The 17,442-nt window shown below is 43.6% G+C and overlaps 1 protein-coding gene and 1 long non-coding RNA gene across 2 annotated transcripts in view; one reads left to right on the top strand and one right to left on the bottom strand.

Annotated features, from left to right (window-relative positions):
• Positions 1–14,916: 14,916 nt before the first annotated feature.
• The window catches only part of LOC143281017 (calmodulin-alpha-like), an 11,331-nt gene continuing 8,805 nt past the window's right edge, over positions 14,917–17,442 (top strand). Inside the window, exon 1 of the mRNA XM_076585904.1 lies at positions 14,917–15,046. Within this exon, the coding sequence (XP_076442019.1) occupies positions 15,044–15,046 (3 nt within the window). The 5' untranslated portion in view covers positions 14,917–15,043. The remainder of the gene's footprint in view (positions 15,047–17,442) is intronic.
• The window catches only part of LOC143281020 (uncharacterized), a 20,565-nt gene continuing 18,997 nt past the window's right edge, over positions 15,875–17,442 (bottom strand). The window contains exons 2-3 of the long non-coding RNA XR_013055086.1: positions 16,615–16,703; positions 15,875–16,006 (exon numbers count right to left, since the gene is read on the bottom strand). This is a non-coding gene — a long non-coding RNA (uncharacterized LOC143281020). The remainder of the gene's footprint in view (positions 16,007–16,614; positions 16,704–17,442) is intronic.

Here is a 17,442-nt window from a genome sequence, read left to right on the forward strand (position 1 = left end):
ATTATTGTACCTGGGACACATCTTTATACACACACGCGCGCGCGCGCGCGCACACACACACACACACACACACACACACACACACACACACACACTTGGTTATGAATATGAGGCACCAACAGACAAAACTGCAGTAAACTTCTGAACATATTCATTGCTAGAGATAGAGAGAAAAAGAGACAGACAGACAGAGAACAAACGAACGAATGAATGATCATTTATTTCAAGAGAGTAAAGGAATAAGCGCAATGTGCTTATTTACATACGGCCCTCTGGGCAGAGAGAGAGAGAGAGAGAGTGTTATTTTAAGAGGGTAAAGGAATAATAAGCACACTGCGCTTATTCACATCTAGCCCTCTGGGCAAAGAGAGAGAGAGAAATCGAAACTTTTTTTTATTTTGAGGGAAAAGGAATAGGTACTTATCGGTGTGAGGAAGAGAGAGTGAGTGGAGATGAACGAACGAACGAATGAAATCTTATTTTAATAAGAAGGTAAAGGAATAAACACAATGTGCTTCTTTACATCTGGACCTCTAGGAAAAGAGAGTGAGAGACAGAAAGAGAGAGAGAGAGAGAGAGAGAGAGAGAGAGAGAGTCACGTACATGTTCACAATGAATGATCACCCGGCACTGACGTACACGTGCACATGGATGCATGACTGATTGATTGAAGCCGACAGCAGGCACACCCTTCTGTGACAAAACTTGACATGTTTAATCGATTGGGATGCCAATTAAAATTGAAGCTTCTGATAAAAAAAAAAAAAAAATGCAGTTTTGCGCCCAAATTATCCATCCATTACGCTAATTAAGCCAGTTGGATCGTCGTAAAAATAAAGTGTGTGTGCGTGTGTATGTGTGTGTGTGTGGCTGCGGACAGATCGGTACAACTTTGATAAATGGCGGTTAGAAGGAGAATGGATTGCGACCCAGAGGGAGCTCGTTGTCTTTTCCAGAAACCTTTTTTTATGGAGGTAGGGTGAGGGAGAGAAGAAGATGAAGAGGTCATTAACGAAACCGTAATCAAACTTGTTTTGGGAGGGTGCACACATTCACTCAAACACATGTACGACATACAATATATCAGTTGGGGTCATCCGTATGTTCGAGGTCTGTGTTCCTTCACGTCTATGATTCAGCAAAATTTACGTTTTATGGGTAAGTTTTCTTTCAGGCATGCGTTCCCCCGTGTCTATAATCAAGTTCCGCTCGGTCTGTGTGCCCTCCGGTCTATGTTCTCCTAAATACTAAATGTACATTTTCTGCGATCCTTGTTCTCTCAGGTCTGTGTTCCTCCATGTCTATAATTATTACCCCGGGCCTATATCCCCCCAAGTGTATTTCACTATTACCATCGGCTGCCGAAGACCGCAAAGGTGTTCGGGTTGTGTTTTTTGTCACGTTATCATGACGTGAAGGCAGGCTTTTGCCCGTTTATGAACTGACCACTAACTGTTCGGATTGTCTTCTTTTTTTCTCTCTTTTTTTTCCCTGACGGTTACAATATGCATTATGACTCTCAGTTATTGACAGGACCAGGTCATCAACGACTATCTACCTGAAGATCTAGTCATCAGCCCCATCCACATGTAATATGCAGCTTCTGTTCAAACGTGTGTGTGCGTGTGTGTGTGTGTGTGTGTGTGTGTGTGTGTGTGTGTGAGAGAGAGAGAGTTTGTGTGTGTGTGCGAGAGAGTTTGTGTGTGTGTGTGTGTGTGTGTGTGTGTGTGTGTGTGTGTGTGTGTGTGTGTGTGTGTGCAGTGCGTGCATGTGTGAGTATGCACAAGTTTTTATATTGATGTGCACTTGTATGTATCCTAATTTCTACTGTATCGGTGTTTGTGTATGATTTTAGATTTATGTTTGTATTTTGTTATGTACTATCCCCCCCCCCCCACTCCACCCCCAATATTCCTTGAGACCCCGGTACTTGGTAATAAAGACATATTCTATTCCATTCTATTCTAGCTGACCACAGCTGATCACCGCTACCCAAACGTCTTCAGAATGCAACATTTTATCGTTTTAATGCGGGTATCAAGACTTCAGTTTTGGCATAGGCTGACAGTTCACTGACTAATACTGACCACTAACCAAGTGTGTGCTGCTTGCATTATGTTAACATCCTTTTGTATTACGTGTACATTCGTGCTGCTTGCATTATGTTAACATCCTTTTGTATTACGTGTACATTCGTGCTGCTTGAATTATGTTAACATCCTTTTGTATTACGTGTACATTCTTATACAATGTTCGTACTTTTTCACTGGTTTTTACCATTGACCGCTACCCTACAATGTTTGATACGACCTTGGGAAACATAGTATCAGTATCAGTAGCTCAAGGAGGCGTCACTGCGTTCGGAAACAGATGAAGGAACATGACTGGGGAACACAGACACGTTTCCTGCGATTCAATATACGAAGGAACATGTCTGTGTTGCCCCAGTTCTAAGTTCCCCCAGGCCTGGTCAGGAGTGGTCAGCGGTGGTCTGTAGTGGTCAGGACGTCATCATAATGTACAAACGTGACAAAAAAACGCATTCTGAAGATTTTTGCATAGAAGTCAGTAGCGGTCAGCATTGGCATGAAATGGTTAGTAATGGCCAACAGCAGTCAGTAGTGGTCAGCTAATGGTCAAATACTGTCAAGATGTCTCAATACTGCGTAGCTGTCACAAAATGATGCAAGCTTAACTCTTACAGTGGTAGGTAGTGGCCAAGCAGCAGTCAAACACCTGCCAAGGCATAGTTATAGACTGATAACAAAATAATGCAATCTGGGCATTTTTGGGTCGTGGTCAATATTCTGGTCAGCTGTGGTCCTAGACATGGGGGAACATAGACCTGGGGGAATACAGACCCGGGGGAACTTGGACCTGCATGGGGGGAAGCAAATTTTGGGAAACATAAACCTGGGTGAACATAAAGCTGATCCCTTTGTAAAAATGTTTTCTTTCATGTTGAAGAGTTGTTTATCTGTACATCTGTTCACCCACTCTTTCATTGATCAATACAAGACCCGACCATTCGTGCGTGTGCGTGTGAAGAACTTAGCTCCACGTGCCGTGGGAGTGTGAAAGAATACGTCCACTGCAATATTGACAGATACACTGACAGCGCGCAGCACAAAAGTAGGCAGACAGTTGAACACTACCAGGCTAAACACGCAAAGCAAAGATCCTGTGATCAAAGCTGACACAGAAATATGAAGCTGACTTATGAAGTACCATCAGAAAACTTTTTTCCTCGCTGGGCTGTTGTTATTATTGCTGTTTGAGCTTACGGTTCCACCACGCTCAGTGTTTTCGATCAGTTGAGCTTACAAATACTGTATCATCGCGTCGCAATGCGACAGGTTTGGACCAATCAAAACTGTTGAGACACGCCTTCTTGCGTCATGGTTTGAAAAGAAAGTGGAGAACAGGGCGTCGGGAAGGGGACGGGGGTGAACTGGCGTTGAGTGTGAGGAGTGTAGTGTGTCTGCGTCGGCTTACGTATATTAGTGAATGTTTTGGTACTTCTTTGGGGGTGTTTTGGGCCGTGCCACTGAATACAGCATGTGTGTTCACGTACACGCATGTGATAATCATGTGTGACTAAGGATGGTCGATACTGAAAAGCTACCATCGAAGTAACATTGCTTAATTAACTGATTGAATATGAACAGCAAAAGATGCCGTCTTGCGGTTACCTGTACGTCTGCGTGTCTATTTCTGAACGCGCAGGTACACCTGGAGAGAGGGGATACATGATCATTGTGACCTGTTAATCCGAAAGGCTTGCGCATTCATATGTTTTGTTTTCTTTCATCATGCATTAGTTTCCAATCATTAAAAGTTAGGCATTGGAAATAGAGGCGAGTAGGCTTCTCTGTGCGAAATTCTGGCTGCTCTCCCTAAGGAGAACGTTTCCCCACTGTACAGTACTCCACATACAATAATTTCATGTTCGGTCTGTGCGTATGACTACTTTTCTGCCAAAGCAGATTTTTCTTCACAATTTTTTTTCAGGCACAATTCCGCTTTCTTTTACGCCCACTCAGTACACTATGCATTCGGAACCTCGGGTTATTATCTCATCCCGATAATCACCAGGACCCCCACATAGCCTAAGGTCTGTTTGGTGTGAGGAGGTGTGAAACCCGCGTCGGTGTATGGATCGAACGGGGTCATCCTTATGTTTCCCCCAGGACTATTTTCCATTGATCATCTGTCAACCAGGTCTGAGTTCACCCAGACTCACGTTTCCTGGGTCTATGTTCACACGGATCTATGTGAACAGGTCTATATTCCCCAAAGTCTTTGTCCCCCGAGGTCTATGGCCACTATTGACCATAACCCCAAAGTGCTCAGATTGCAGTTTGTCATTTCTGTGCATTATAAATTGATGTGACCGCTGCTTGACCACTGCTGATCACTTAGCGTTAAGATTGTCAGTATTTTGTTATGGTTATGCAGATTTAGGACATCTTCACACGATCTGATAATTAGCTAAGCACTACTAACAACTGCTGACCATTAATGACTATACGTTACTGCTGACGACTGCGCAAAGAATGTTCAGATTGCATTGTTTTGATTCCTTTGTGTGTTACCATGACGTCTTAGCAGCTTTTTAAAGCCGCTTATTGAACACTGCTCACCACTATACTGCTGTTCAAATTGTATTTTGCGACCGTTATGCAGTATTATGATTTATTGATATAATTTCAGCATTAACTGACCACAGCTCACGACTGTTGACCACAACTAACCTCTTCCGAAATGTTTCCAGAATGTGGCATTTTATCATTTTTACGCAATATTAAAACGTCTTGACTTTTGTTCACTGACCAGTACAGCCCACCAGCCAAAAATGTGCAGCTTGCGTTAACATCTTTTGCATTAAACCTGTTTGAACGACTATCTTTTGTATTCATGAGTACTTTCACATGCAGTATGAGCCCTTTTTTTACCTGTTTGGACGATTGACTGCTGTCGCTGTGAATGTTGAAACAAATATAAACAAGGGGGGGACAATAATTATCGACCTTAGGCAATTCAGACATGAGGGAACATGAAGAAGACATGAACGACAAAGGCCACCCATCCACCCACAGGAAGCCTCAAACACACAGATAAAATATGTTCCTCGTGCAGATGGTGGATACTGTTTGTTTCTGCACGTGCTAGCAAACAGGCTGCACAGGCGAAAGGGTATTTGGTGCTAGTGAGCACATCCCATATAATTTGCGCGGAGCACATTATACAAATAACACCCATCCCCCACCCCGTCCACACACACACACACACACACACGCACACGTGCGCCCGCGCCCAAGAATAAAAGAACACCTTTAAAACAAATAGAAGAGATTGGAAGAAGAGGGAGAAGGGGGAGATTAGAAGTGGTTCCAGAAGACAAAATGCATCCGTGTGTTTGCGCGCGCTACTGATTCATGTTAAACCGGTTTTGAAACCCGACTCTGTAAAAAGATCCATTTGCGAAGAAACGAGAAATCGGAGAAATGAGTCCTTCAACTATCACGCGATCTATTCTATTTCTTTTTCTTTTGTTAGCTTGCTTTTTTTTTTCTTTATTACAGAAAAATATTTTGGTATTTATTTTTCCCAACCCCCACCCTCACTCACATTGCTGCCTTGCTTCATTTCATGTCTTTTTCCTCGGGCCTGTTGGCTGAGTGTGTTTGTGTCGGTCTTCGGGAAAATGATGAGAAATGATGAGTGACTGAGATCGAATGCCGAACGCGCATGCACAAATATCTTTTTGTCTCTGTCTCTCCGTCTCGATCTGTCTTTAACTTTAGCTCTCCCTGCCCCCCCCTTGCCCCCTCCCGCCCATCGCTGTGTGTTTCTGTTTTTGTTTTTGTTTTTTGTTGTTGAAAAGAAAGGGAAACACCCGTGGGTGCTGGGGAGGACCCAGAGAAGCACTGTCTCCACCCGCCCTTGGAACAATCCTGCACCACCCTTGGAGGCCTGTGCTGTGTTCACGATGGGTGCAGGCACGCACAGGACACTCCATTAAGAATTCAAGGGACATAACTGCTCCCGAACAGAGGCAAAAGAGACCACAGGATGCAACTCGCGACAGCCTTGAAAGAAGTATCCCCATGGGTGTACCAGCCAGTATTTCATGACTGCAGAGCCCACCGGCAAAACACACCACCCTCCAGCTGCTGAGCACACCCCACAGACCAAACCGCCCCTGCCCGCAGACAGATGAAGACAGTGCCACACCAGACACAGCCATGCGGTCTTATGTGCCCTCTTTCGCTCCCCCCCCCCCTTCCCCATGCTGTGTGTTTCTGTTTTTGTTTTTGTTTTTTTGTTGTTGTTATTTACTTCTTCATATTGCAGTACGTACCATTGTATTGCGTTGTTTGGTATTGCATTGTATGGTACTGCGTGGTACTGCATTGCACTGCGATCTTTAGAACTGTATTGAAAGAAGGACGAGGACAAACGTAAAACTGACGTTTTTCTTGTTGACCGAGACAGCATCCTTTTCTTGTGCGCTTTTTAAAGCATTAATACACAACATTAAAAAATATATATGTTAGTATCCTATGAAAAAGTATGAAAGTGCATATAATTAGTATATTATGAAACCTCAAAAATGATGTTCATTATTCATTTATTTAAAAAAACAAATATTATGCAGACACGCACACCTACGTGTGTGAGAGAGTGTTTGCATGTTTGAGCTTTAACCTGACAGAAAGTGCATCTGTGTTTCGCAAAAGTATCCAGCTCCCTGAAAGAAAACGCACTCGGATAAACTGCGACCCGAATTGTGTCGAAACATCATCTTTCTTTTTTAAGCAAAAAATATATACAATGATGTACCCACTCTGAATAATACAACACGGCGAGGGGGGGGGAGTGGGTGGAGGGGGCTTGGGGGAGGGGGCGAGGATTGAATATCTTGCGGCTAGTTAAGCGAATCGACCTGGCGTCGTGTGTTTTCCAACGCCCAGCAGATAATAGCGCTGTGGTAGGGCATGGCGGATGAAATTTCAGACATTTGCCGATCGATCTGGGAAATATGGCGGGCTTCAATCTGTCAGGAGGATGTCAAGGCACGTGCACGAGACCCTGTGTGTTATTAGGTGTAGACAGGTGTGTGTATGTGTGTGTATGTGTGTGTGGGGGGGGTGTGGGTGTGTGTGTGTGCATGTGAGAGAGAGAGTGGATTATGTGGGATGAGACAGAGAGAGAGAGGGAAAGAGCATTATGTGGTGTGTGAGAGAGAGAGAGAGAGAGAAGACAAGACAAGACAAGACAAAATTCTTTATTTTCGAGGATAATAGATAAGCACTGGCGTGCTTTTTTTTCATCCAGTCCCTGCCCTGAAACAGGGTCTACACTACACAATACTACATTATATATATATATATATATATATATATATATATATATATATATATATATATATATATCTGTGTGTGTGTGTGTGTGTCTGAGAGAGAGAGAGAGAACAGAGGACAAGTCAACGGAACGCGAGGAGGAACGATGATATCGCAGTGTTGATCGTGACCCGATTCACTTGACAAAGGCACGACACTGATGAGCAGCACAGTTCAGTGATGGTGTACGAATTCCAGTTGCTTTTGTTTTTCGGCATGTACGATAATCAAAGTTGTAACAAACCCAACAGCCAGCAAACGACCGACTGGACGATATGGGTCGGCAAGAAGGCGAACAGTATTGGCGATGATGGGCTTTGTCCGTATATATGTAATATAATATCTGAACGGCACCCACTGGTGCCACACGTATACCAAAGTCCAATGCATACTTCGCTCAGTGCATCCGCACCTTCAGCTGTCTGGAACCTTCACACAAAATATTTTTTTTAACTGAGATGGTTCAAAGGCAAGCTATCTCTGTTTGCTACAGGAACAACTGCGTGTTTTCGTGTATGTCACACAACCTTATATAATAATGAACATTAGTGGATGAAAGAAGAACTAACAATCGGCTCCCCATGTTTAGTAAAATCATCCATTGTCAGGCAGATGATAAAGCAAGAGAGTACATTATGAGTGCGTCTTCAGCAACAAGATTCTCCCACACCATGTAGCGGTCAAAGCAAACAGACAACGATACTGTTCAGAATTCCCAGTTAGAGACAAACGCACAGGCGTCTGTTAAGGTATGGGTCAAGTTGGAGCTCCACAAATCTTCAGTCAAAAATCGCTTCCTCTTTTTTTTTTTTTTTTAAGCAAAATCAATGTAGATGAAGGTTGAAGCCAAGCGGATCGGGATTTATTCCGCCCACTGTATTGTCACAACTGTGCCCAAAGCATGCCCGGGCATCGAATCTTATTTCATGAATTGTTCGGTTTTTTGTTTACTTTTGAAATATAATCATATGAAAACACACGACTCTTATAAACTTCCGGACAACTTACCGACGTTTTGTGCGCAGTTCGAGCATTTTCGAGCACTTTTTGCGCAGATTTTGTTTGCAATCATAGTTAGCCGTGTTGCACTACTTGGCAAATATTAAACAAACGGTTGTCTTGTTTTACCTAGTGTTGTCTATAATCCTGCGGTAATCCCTGTACAAGGCAACAATCCACAATGGGATACACAGGATATACACGTTGATTTTCATCCCGACAATGGTTTTAGAAAGATCGTTGTGAACATTGACAGACGAGGCAAATACGCGAACTGTCACTCTGTTAGCTTTTAAATCAAATCATAGTTAAATTACCGGAAAAAAAAATCCCAGGCTGCGAAGATTTCACAAGCTATAATCCTCGTTGTGCTGAAAGGGTACAGCTTCGATATAGCAGGACAGGTCGCAATAGCCGAGTAGTTTAAGCGTTGGACTTTCAATCTGAGGGTCCCGGGTTCGAATCACGGTAACAGTGCCTGGTGGGTAAAGGGTGGAGATTTTTCCGATCTCCCAGGTCAACAAATGTGCAGACCTGCTAGTGCCTGAACCCCCTTCGTGTGTATACGCACGCAGAAGATCAAATACACACGTTAAACCTTGTCTTGTCTGTAACCCATGTCAGTGTTCGGTGGGTTATGGAGACACGAAAATACCCAGCATGCATGAACCACTACAGAGTCATCGGCAAGTCGATGTTGGTCGTGTAACGGACAGAAGAAGAAGAAGGTCTCTTTGGAAACTCGAAATGGTAGCTTGTCTCGTCGGCCTTTTCAATTCTTTCTTTCTTGTTTGTTTGTTTGTTTTGACTGTCACAGTGGAACACATTGAAACACAGTACAAAGGTGGCTTCAACGAAAACCACACAACTTCAGTCACCGAAAGAGGTCAATTTTCAGGTCAGACACGTCATGTTTAGCGGAATACAGTTAAGTAGGAAATGTTGGTGGCCTTTTCTCTTCGTGACAGTTAGCCAAACGCACGTCCGTTCATTCAATGGGGGGTAAAATATGCAGTTGCACACGCCCATGGTTTTAAACACAACAGAACAGGACAGAAGAAAACCGAGAGTGTCGGTATTGTTTGTTGTGGAGTTTGTTGGCACCTGTTTCTCCGCATTCTTCACAGACTTGAGGATTAAGAGGTTCAGTTCCTTTCTTGTAACAGTTGCCCGGTCACAGCCTGTGTGGTTGCTATGGTGGCTCAGAACGAGCCTCAGTATAGTGGGTCACCATAATAATTTACGCACTTGCTCGTGTGTGTGTGTGTGTGTGTGTGTGTGTGTGTGTGCGTGCGTGTACATGTGTGTGTGTGTGCGTGCACTTGTGTGTGTATGTGTGTGTGTGTGTGTGTGTGTGTAGGTTAAATGTGTGCTCTTCGTTCATTTTTGTAGGTTTCATTAAAGGACTGAGCTGTTTTTTTCTATTCGAAACTAAATAATGTTGACGTAAAAAAATAAATACATGACCACGATGGTGATTATAATGACTGTGAACGTGTGTGTGTGTGTGTGTGTGTGTGTGTGTGTGTGTGCGTTTGTGTGTGTGTGTGTGTGTGTGTGTGAAGTGTGTGCGCGTGCACGTGTGTGTGTGTGTGTGTGTGTGCGTGTGTGTGTGCGCGCGCTCGCACGTGTACGTTGAACTCAGCTGCGGAGGCGGGATAGTAAAGCACTTTTGTTATTGTTGTTGTTGCTGTTTATCGACAAGCGTTGCAGTCTGTAACTACGGACGAATGTGTTGTAAATTGCGTTTAATGTATCTGCCATCAAAGCCTGCAGCTGCAGCATCTGTTTTCATTGCTGCCAGTTTATTGAATGGCTGTCAGAAAGGCTAAGCTGAAAATAAGCCAGCTTATTCAATATGGACTCTTTTTTTTATAATTCATCTTTAATTCTCGCAAAAATTGTATTTTTATGTTATGACAAGTTTGGCTTGTTCATTTGCTGATAAAAAATCTCAATGCTCAATTTGGAGTAATTATTAAGCTTGAAGCGCGTGCGTGCGTGTGCGTGCGTGTGTGTGTGTGTGTGTGTGTGTGTGTGTGTGTGTGTGTGTTTCAGTAATATATATATAAAATGAAAAAAAAGAGAGAGAACTGACACGAGTAGCATTCCATTTCTATGACTCATCAAAACGACCAACATCTCTCTCTCTCTCTCTCTCTCTCTCTCTCTCTCTCTCTCTCTCTCTCTCTCACCTTTTGTTGATTGCTTATAAACTTTTCCCCCAACTTCCCGATGTTTGAATATTTGCCCATGGCGAAATGCATTTTAATGTTTAGTCACTTATTCATCCATTCTCTCTCTCTCTCTCTCTCTCTCTCTCTCTCTCTCTCTCTCTCTCTCTCTCTCTCTCACTATCTATCTAACTGTCTCTATCAGAACTGAATGCATGATATCAGTTTGCTTAAACAATATAGGGAATGATGAAGTATACCAAATGTAATCAATGTGTTTAAAGTAATGTCATCACATAATTATTTTGAAATTCATAATACTACACGCCCCTCCTTGGTATGTACGCCAATGGCCGAAACACATTAAACAATTACTTGTCTTGTCCTCTCTCTCTCTCTCTCTCTCTCTCTCTGTCGCACGCAGAAGATCAAATACACACGTTAAACCTTGTCTTGTCTGTAACCCATGTCAGTGTTCGGTGGGTTATGGAGACACGAAAATACCCAGCATGCATGAACCACGACAGAGTCATCGGCAAGTCGATGTTGGTCGTGTAACGGACAGAAGAAGAAGGTCTCTTTGGAAACTCGAAATGGTAGCTTGTCTCGTCGGCCTTTTCAATTCTTTCTTTCTTGTTTGTTTGTTTTGACTGTCACAGTGGAACACATTGAAACACAGTACAAAGGTGGCTTCAACGAAAACCACACAACTTCAGTCACCGAAAGAGGTCAATTTTCAGGTCAGACACGTCATGTTTAGCGGAATACAGTAAAGTAGGAAATGTTGGTGGCCTTTTCTCTTCGTGACAGTTAGCCAAACGCACGTCCGTTCATTCAATGGGGGGGAAAATATGCAGTTGCACACCTCCATGGTTTTAAACACAACAGAACAGGACAGAAGAAAACCGAGAGTGTCGGTATTGTTTGTTGTGGAGTTTGTTGGCACCTGGTTCTCCGCATTCTACACAGACTTGAGGATTAAGAGGTTCAGTTCCTTTCTTGTAACAGTTGCCCGGTCACAGCCTGTGTGGTTGCTATGGTGGCTCAGAACGACCCTCAGTATAGTGGGTCACCATAATAATTTACGCACTTGCTCGTGTGTGTGTGTGTGTGTGTGTGTGTGTGTGTGCGTGCGTGTACTTGTGTGTGTGTGTGCGTGCACGTGTGTGTGTGTGTGTGTGTGTGTAGGTTAAATGTGTGCTCTTCGTTCATTTTTATAGGTTTCATTAAAGGACTGAGCTGTTTTTTTCTATTCGAAACTAAATAATGTTGACGTGAAAAAATGAATACATGACCACGATGGTGATTATAATGACGGTGAAGGTGTGTGTGTGTGTGTGTGTGTGTGTGTGTGTGTGTGTGTGTGTGTATGTGTGTGTGTGTGTGTGTGTGTGTGTGTGTGCGCGCGTTTGAGTGTGTGTGTGTGTGTGCGTTTGTGTGTGTGTGTGTGTGAAGTGTGTGCGCGTGCACGTGTGTGTGTGTGTGTGTGTGTGTGTGTGCGTGTGTGTGTGCGCGCGCTCGCACGTGTACGTTGAACTCAGCTGCGGAGGCGGGATAGTAAAGCACTTTTGTTATTGTTGTTGTTGTTGTTGTTTATCGACAAGCGTTGCAGTCTGTAACTACGGACGAATGTGTTGTAAATTGCGTTTAATGTATCTGCCATCAAAGCCTGCAGCTGCAACATCTGTTTTCATTGCTGCCAGTTTATTGAATGGCTGTCAGAAAGGGTAAGCTGAAAATAAGCCAGCTTATTCAATATGGACTCTTTTTTTCATAATTCATCTTTAATTCTCGCAAAAATTGTATTTTTATGTTATGACAGGTTTGGCACGCTGTTTATTTGCTGATAAAAACCTCAATGCTCAATTTGGAGTAATTATTAAGCTTGAAGCGCGCGCGCGTGCGTGCGTGTGCATGTGTGTGTGTGTGTGTGTGTGTGTGTGTGTGTGTGTGTGTGTGTGTGTGTGTGTGTGTGTTTCAGTAATATATATATAAAATGAAAAAAAAGAGAGAGAACTGACACGAGTAGCATTCCATTTCTATGACTCATCAAAACGACTAACATCTCTCTCTCTCTCTCTCTCTCTCTCTCTCTCTCTCTCTCTCTCTCTCTCTCTCTCTCTCTCTCTCACCTTTTGTTGATTGCTTATAAACTTTTCCCCCAACTTCCCGATGTTTGAATATTTGCCCATGGCGAAATGCATTTTAATGTTTAGTCACTTATTCATCCATTCATTCATTCTCTCTCTCTCTCTCTCTCTCTCTCTCTCTCTCTCTCTCTCACTATCTATCTATCTATCTATCTCTATCTCTTCATGAGAGATTATCAACGATATCTGCTGTTCAGAACAGAATGTATGACATCAGTTTGCTTAAACAATATAGGGAATGATGAAGTATACCAAATGGAATCAATGTTTTTAAAGTAATGTCATCACATAGTTATTTTGAAATTCATAATACTACACGCCCCTCCTTGGTATGTATGCCAATGGCCGAAACACATTAAACAATTAATTATCTTGTCCTCTCTCTCTCTCTCTCTCTCTCTCTGTCTCTCCCCCTGTGTGTGTGTGTGTGTGTCTGTCTGTCCTCTCTCTCTCACTGTCTCTCTCTGTCTCTCCCCCTGTGTGTGTGTGTGTGTGTGTGTGTGTGTGTGTGTGTGTGTCTGAATCTATCTACCTATCTACCTATCGATCTCTCTTTGTATATATATTCCTTTCCCCGCTTCTCTCTTCTTGTTGACCAAAGTGTGTATGTTAATTTCGCATTAGGAACAAATCTCACTGAAAGACCTAAACCCACAGCGAAAAAAAAAAAAAAAAAAGTCCTGAAATGATCCATACCCCCACAGGGGAGTACGAGTCCAGAACGCCGGCGAATGCACCCTACAAGACACCAGGACGGTGGCGGGGTGCCAGACCACGGCCCTATACCCTGGGGTGGTGGCGTACCCGGTGCGTTGCCTTGGAGTCGTCTCCAAGACTTCCAGTGGCGTCACGCGCTTCCTTTGTCCTCGGCACACACGACCCATAGATCCTGTTCTCTTGTACGGCCCGCTGCGCTCCCTCGCTCAAATTTTAGGCGGTGAAAGGTGAGTGGGGTCGGGGTGGGGGATTTGGAATCGGTGGTTGGGAAGGAGGAGGGAGGGGAAAGTCTGTGTGGTGGGGGCTGGGGGACGGGGGAAGATGGGTGAAGAGTTTCTGGTGTGGGTGGGTGGGGGGTGGGGGGGGTCTTTTTTTTGTTGGAGTCCGAAAAGGGCATTAGAAAGGTGGTTAAGACATACAAACATTCTCGTGTTTTTTGTTTTTGTTTTGTGTTTTTTTTTGGGGGGGGGGGGTTATGTGTGTGACATAGCAACGTGCATGGTATTGAGACTGAAAATGACAATCGAATTTAATGTTCCGTGATTTTTTTTCTTTTCTTTTCTTTTTTTTAAGAGGAAGGTGGCAGAATGGTTAAGATGCTCATCTGTCCGTGAGAGTCTGTGGTTCGATGCCCGCTCTCGCCCTGTCTCCCAAGTTTGACTGGGGAAAAAAACAAACTTAGCGTCAAGTCATTCGAATAAGACGATAAACCGAGGTCCTGTGTGCAGCTTGGCGCACTGAAAAAGAACCCACAGCAACAAAACTAGCATCGTCCTCTGGTAGACTTATGTGGGCCTACAAGAAATCGTCTCTGATAGGTACACAAACACATATGCATGCACACACGGCCTTACTGAGCGCGTTGGGTTATGCCGCTGGTCAGGCATCTCCCTAGCAGATGTGGTGTAGGGTATATGGATTTGCCCGAACGTAGTGATGCCTCCTTGAGAAACCGAAAGTGTGTGTGTGTGTGTGTGTGTGTGTGTGTGTGTGATATTGTGTTATTTTGCAGTTGCTTTTGCCGGTGTGTATGTGAGCACGTGCGCGTAGGTGTGTGTATAAAGATATATGCCAACTTCAGGTTAACGATTAACAAACACTCGAATCGAATGGGAATAATATCGGAACTCCAGAAAGTTCTTCTGCTAAGCACTGGAAATAAAAAGAAAAAATGTTAAGCGTTACAGAGGAAGATAGAGACAGACAGACAGGCAGGCAGACAGTAAGAGAGAGAGAGAGAGGGGGGGGTTAATTTGATATCAATCTTCCCCTAACAGAATTGAGATCTGCAATAGATAGAGAAAAGAGGAATGTCTCAGAGGGCTATACAGGCAAGTATGTATACAGGGGTGTTCTATTTCCCATTTCTTCTGAGCGTATGTGGGAAGGGGGTGTGGGGGTTGGGGAGGGGGGGGGGCAGTATGTGTGAAAGTGGAGGTAAGGAGTGGTGGTAGGGGAGTAGAGGGGTGGGCTGATTTGTACCATTGCACCCGAATACAAGCCGGGTACTGTTGAGAGCCGCCGGGTGGATTTTTCTGCCGAACACTTATACCTCTTGGGTTGTGTGGTTGGTAGTTGATGTGAGTTGTGATTCACCATGGTAAGTGAAATTTTGTGTTCTGGTATCTAAAGAGTATCACACTCACACACACACACACACACACACACACACACACACACACACACACACACTTGCAATATGTACACTTTTGGTACATGCATGCAATCATTGTTTGGTATATTTTGTAATAAGTACGGGAATAAAAGATAAAAAAGGCATTTTTTTACGCATTGAAGTAGTTCTGGATACGCTACATCTATAGATGCTTATGTGAAAAAAAGATGTTAAATGAAAGGAACACACACACACACACACACACACACACACACACACACACACACACACACACACAATTATGTGTGAAAAAGCCAGTTGGAAAAAAACACAGAGACAGAAACACAGCTACACTGTTCTAATCAATGGGATAAAAGGCTCTGTGTGTTTGAAATTCATACAGTTTTTTTTTTCTCAGCAAAACAACAACAAACAATCAGTCTTCTTAAAGATGATCGATACATGTATTTATCTGGAAAGTATCTGGAAATCAATTATGCATAATGCAAGGTAATTTGTTTCATTTCTTGTTGTTCTTTCTTACTTTCCTTTCTTTCTGTCTATATTTCTGTTTGTGTTGAAGCTCTAAGAATGGGTGTTCCTTGAGTGCAGAAGAGAGGATAGATATAACTTCCAGTCCACAAATTCTACCTCCTTCCAATGTGGTGAGCTCTAATATATATATATATATATATATATATATATATATATATATATATATCTTTCTCGGGCTCTTTCTAGACTGTTTTGTAATGTTTCATTCTTCTTTCTCTCTCTCCCCCTCCCCCTCCTCCCCCCCACTCCAGTTTTAGTCATCATTCTATCATGTCTTAGCATTTGCTCACTGTAAGGGTAATGCTGACTGTGCTGTGATGATCCATCGTGTCCCACCGTACGTCAGTCACACCAGATTTCTCTGCGTGGATTTCGGTCTCAACGCTCTCCCTGGGGAGAGAACATAATTATCAGTCGCCACAGTCAGGCGCCACTGGTTTCATTTTCTTCTCTGTCTGTCTCTCTCTCTCTCACACACACACACACATACACACACACACACACTTTTTTTTTTTTTTTTTTTTTTTTTGTTCCCGTCTTCTTGTACATATAGTTCGTAAATACGTAAATACGAAGATTTTTCTACATAATTTTGCCAGGGACATCCCTTTCGTTGCTGCCCGTTCTGACGGCTAGTGTAACAAAGGAAAAGGTCTGGCACACTTATCAAAGCCGACGTATTTATCATTCGTTGGAGAGGCAAACCGAAAATTAATCCGAAGTTTAGATAAGTAGCAAAGGGAGTTCAGCCAACGGGAAGTTTCGAAACGATACGGTAGTCGGCACAGGAAGTGCGCTGTGATGTCGGGCACAAGGTTGTGAAAACCTAACCATTGTTTGCTTTACCTTAGGCGTTTCTACTCGCAATCAGACTTGATATCAAGATATTTGACGTGATTGCAATAGTTGGGGAAAAAAAAAACTTATGAGACTTTTTTTAATTTTTAATGAATCGTTTCTGATGGAGGATGTTGCCATTACGCTGCATTCTGAATTACCTGAAGGTAGTCATTTGTGTCCAGGGCAGGTCTGGTGCCATCTCCAGATTCCTTTCATGTTCGAACAACCAGTTCCTTTTGTTCCTGACCTGAATGATAAAAAAACAACAAACAGAGCTGTATCTGCTGGTCTCTCGTCCTGGTGCCTTCATTTTAGAATCCGTATTGTTCGGATGCTGGTGTGTGTGTGTGTGTGTGTGTGTGTGTGTGTGTGTGTGATAGAGAGAGAGTGTGTGTGTGTGTGTGTGATAAAGAGAGAGGGAGAGAGAGAGTGTGTGTGTGTGTGATATAGAGAGATAAAGAGAGAGAGAGAGAGAGTGTGTGTGTGTGTGTGATAGGGAGAGAGAAAGAGAGAGAGTGTGTGTGTGTGTGTGTGTGGTAGAGGGAGATAAAGAGAGAAAGAGAGAGAGAGAGTGTGTGTGTGTATGTGTGTGTGTGTGTGTGTGTGTGTGTGTGTGTGTGTGTGTGTGATAGAGGGAGAGAGAGTGTGTGTGTGTGTGTTGTTGTTGTTGTTGTGTTCTGCGTTTGTGGGTGCGTTCGTGCGGGTGCGCGTGCGCGTTTGTGTGTGTGCGTGATGGGGGTGGGTGGGTGGGTGGGTGGGTGGGGATGTGGGGGTTACCGCTTGTCTATGTTCACAGATGCGTCTTTGGGAGTGTTGTTCACAACTGAATAAAGCATGTTCCAGACTCTGTAGTCTTTCGTGCACTGGTCTCATAGTGATCTCCATCCACGTCCAAGCGTAGGGTTTTCTCCTGTCAATGCCTTCTGTGTCGGAGGGTTTAACTCTTTCCATACGAACGGCGAAAGAGACGACGTTAACAGCGTTTC

Source organism: Babylonia areolata, chromosome 4 (genome assembly GCF_041734735.1).
Source record: "Babylonia areolata isolate BAREFJ2019XMU chromosome 4, ASM4173473v1, whole genome shotgun sequence".
NCBI lineage: Eukaryota > Metazoa > Mollusca > Gastropoda > Neogastropoda > Buccinidae > Babylonia > Babylonia areolata.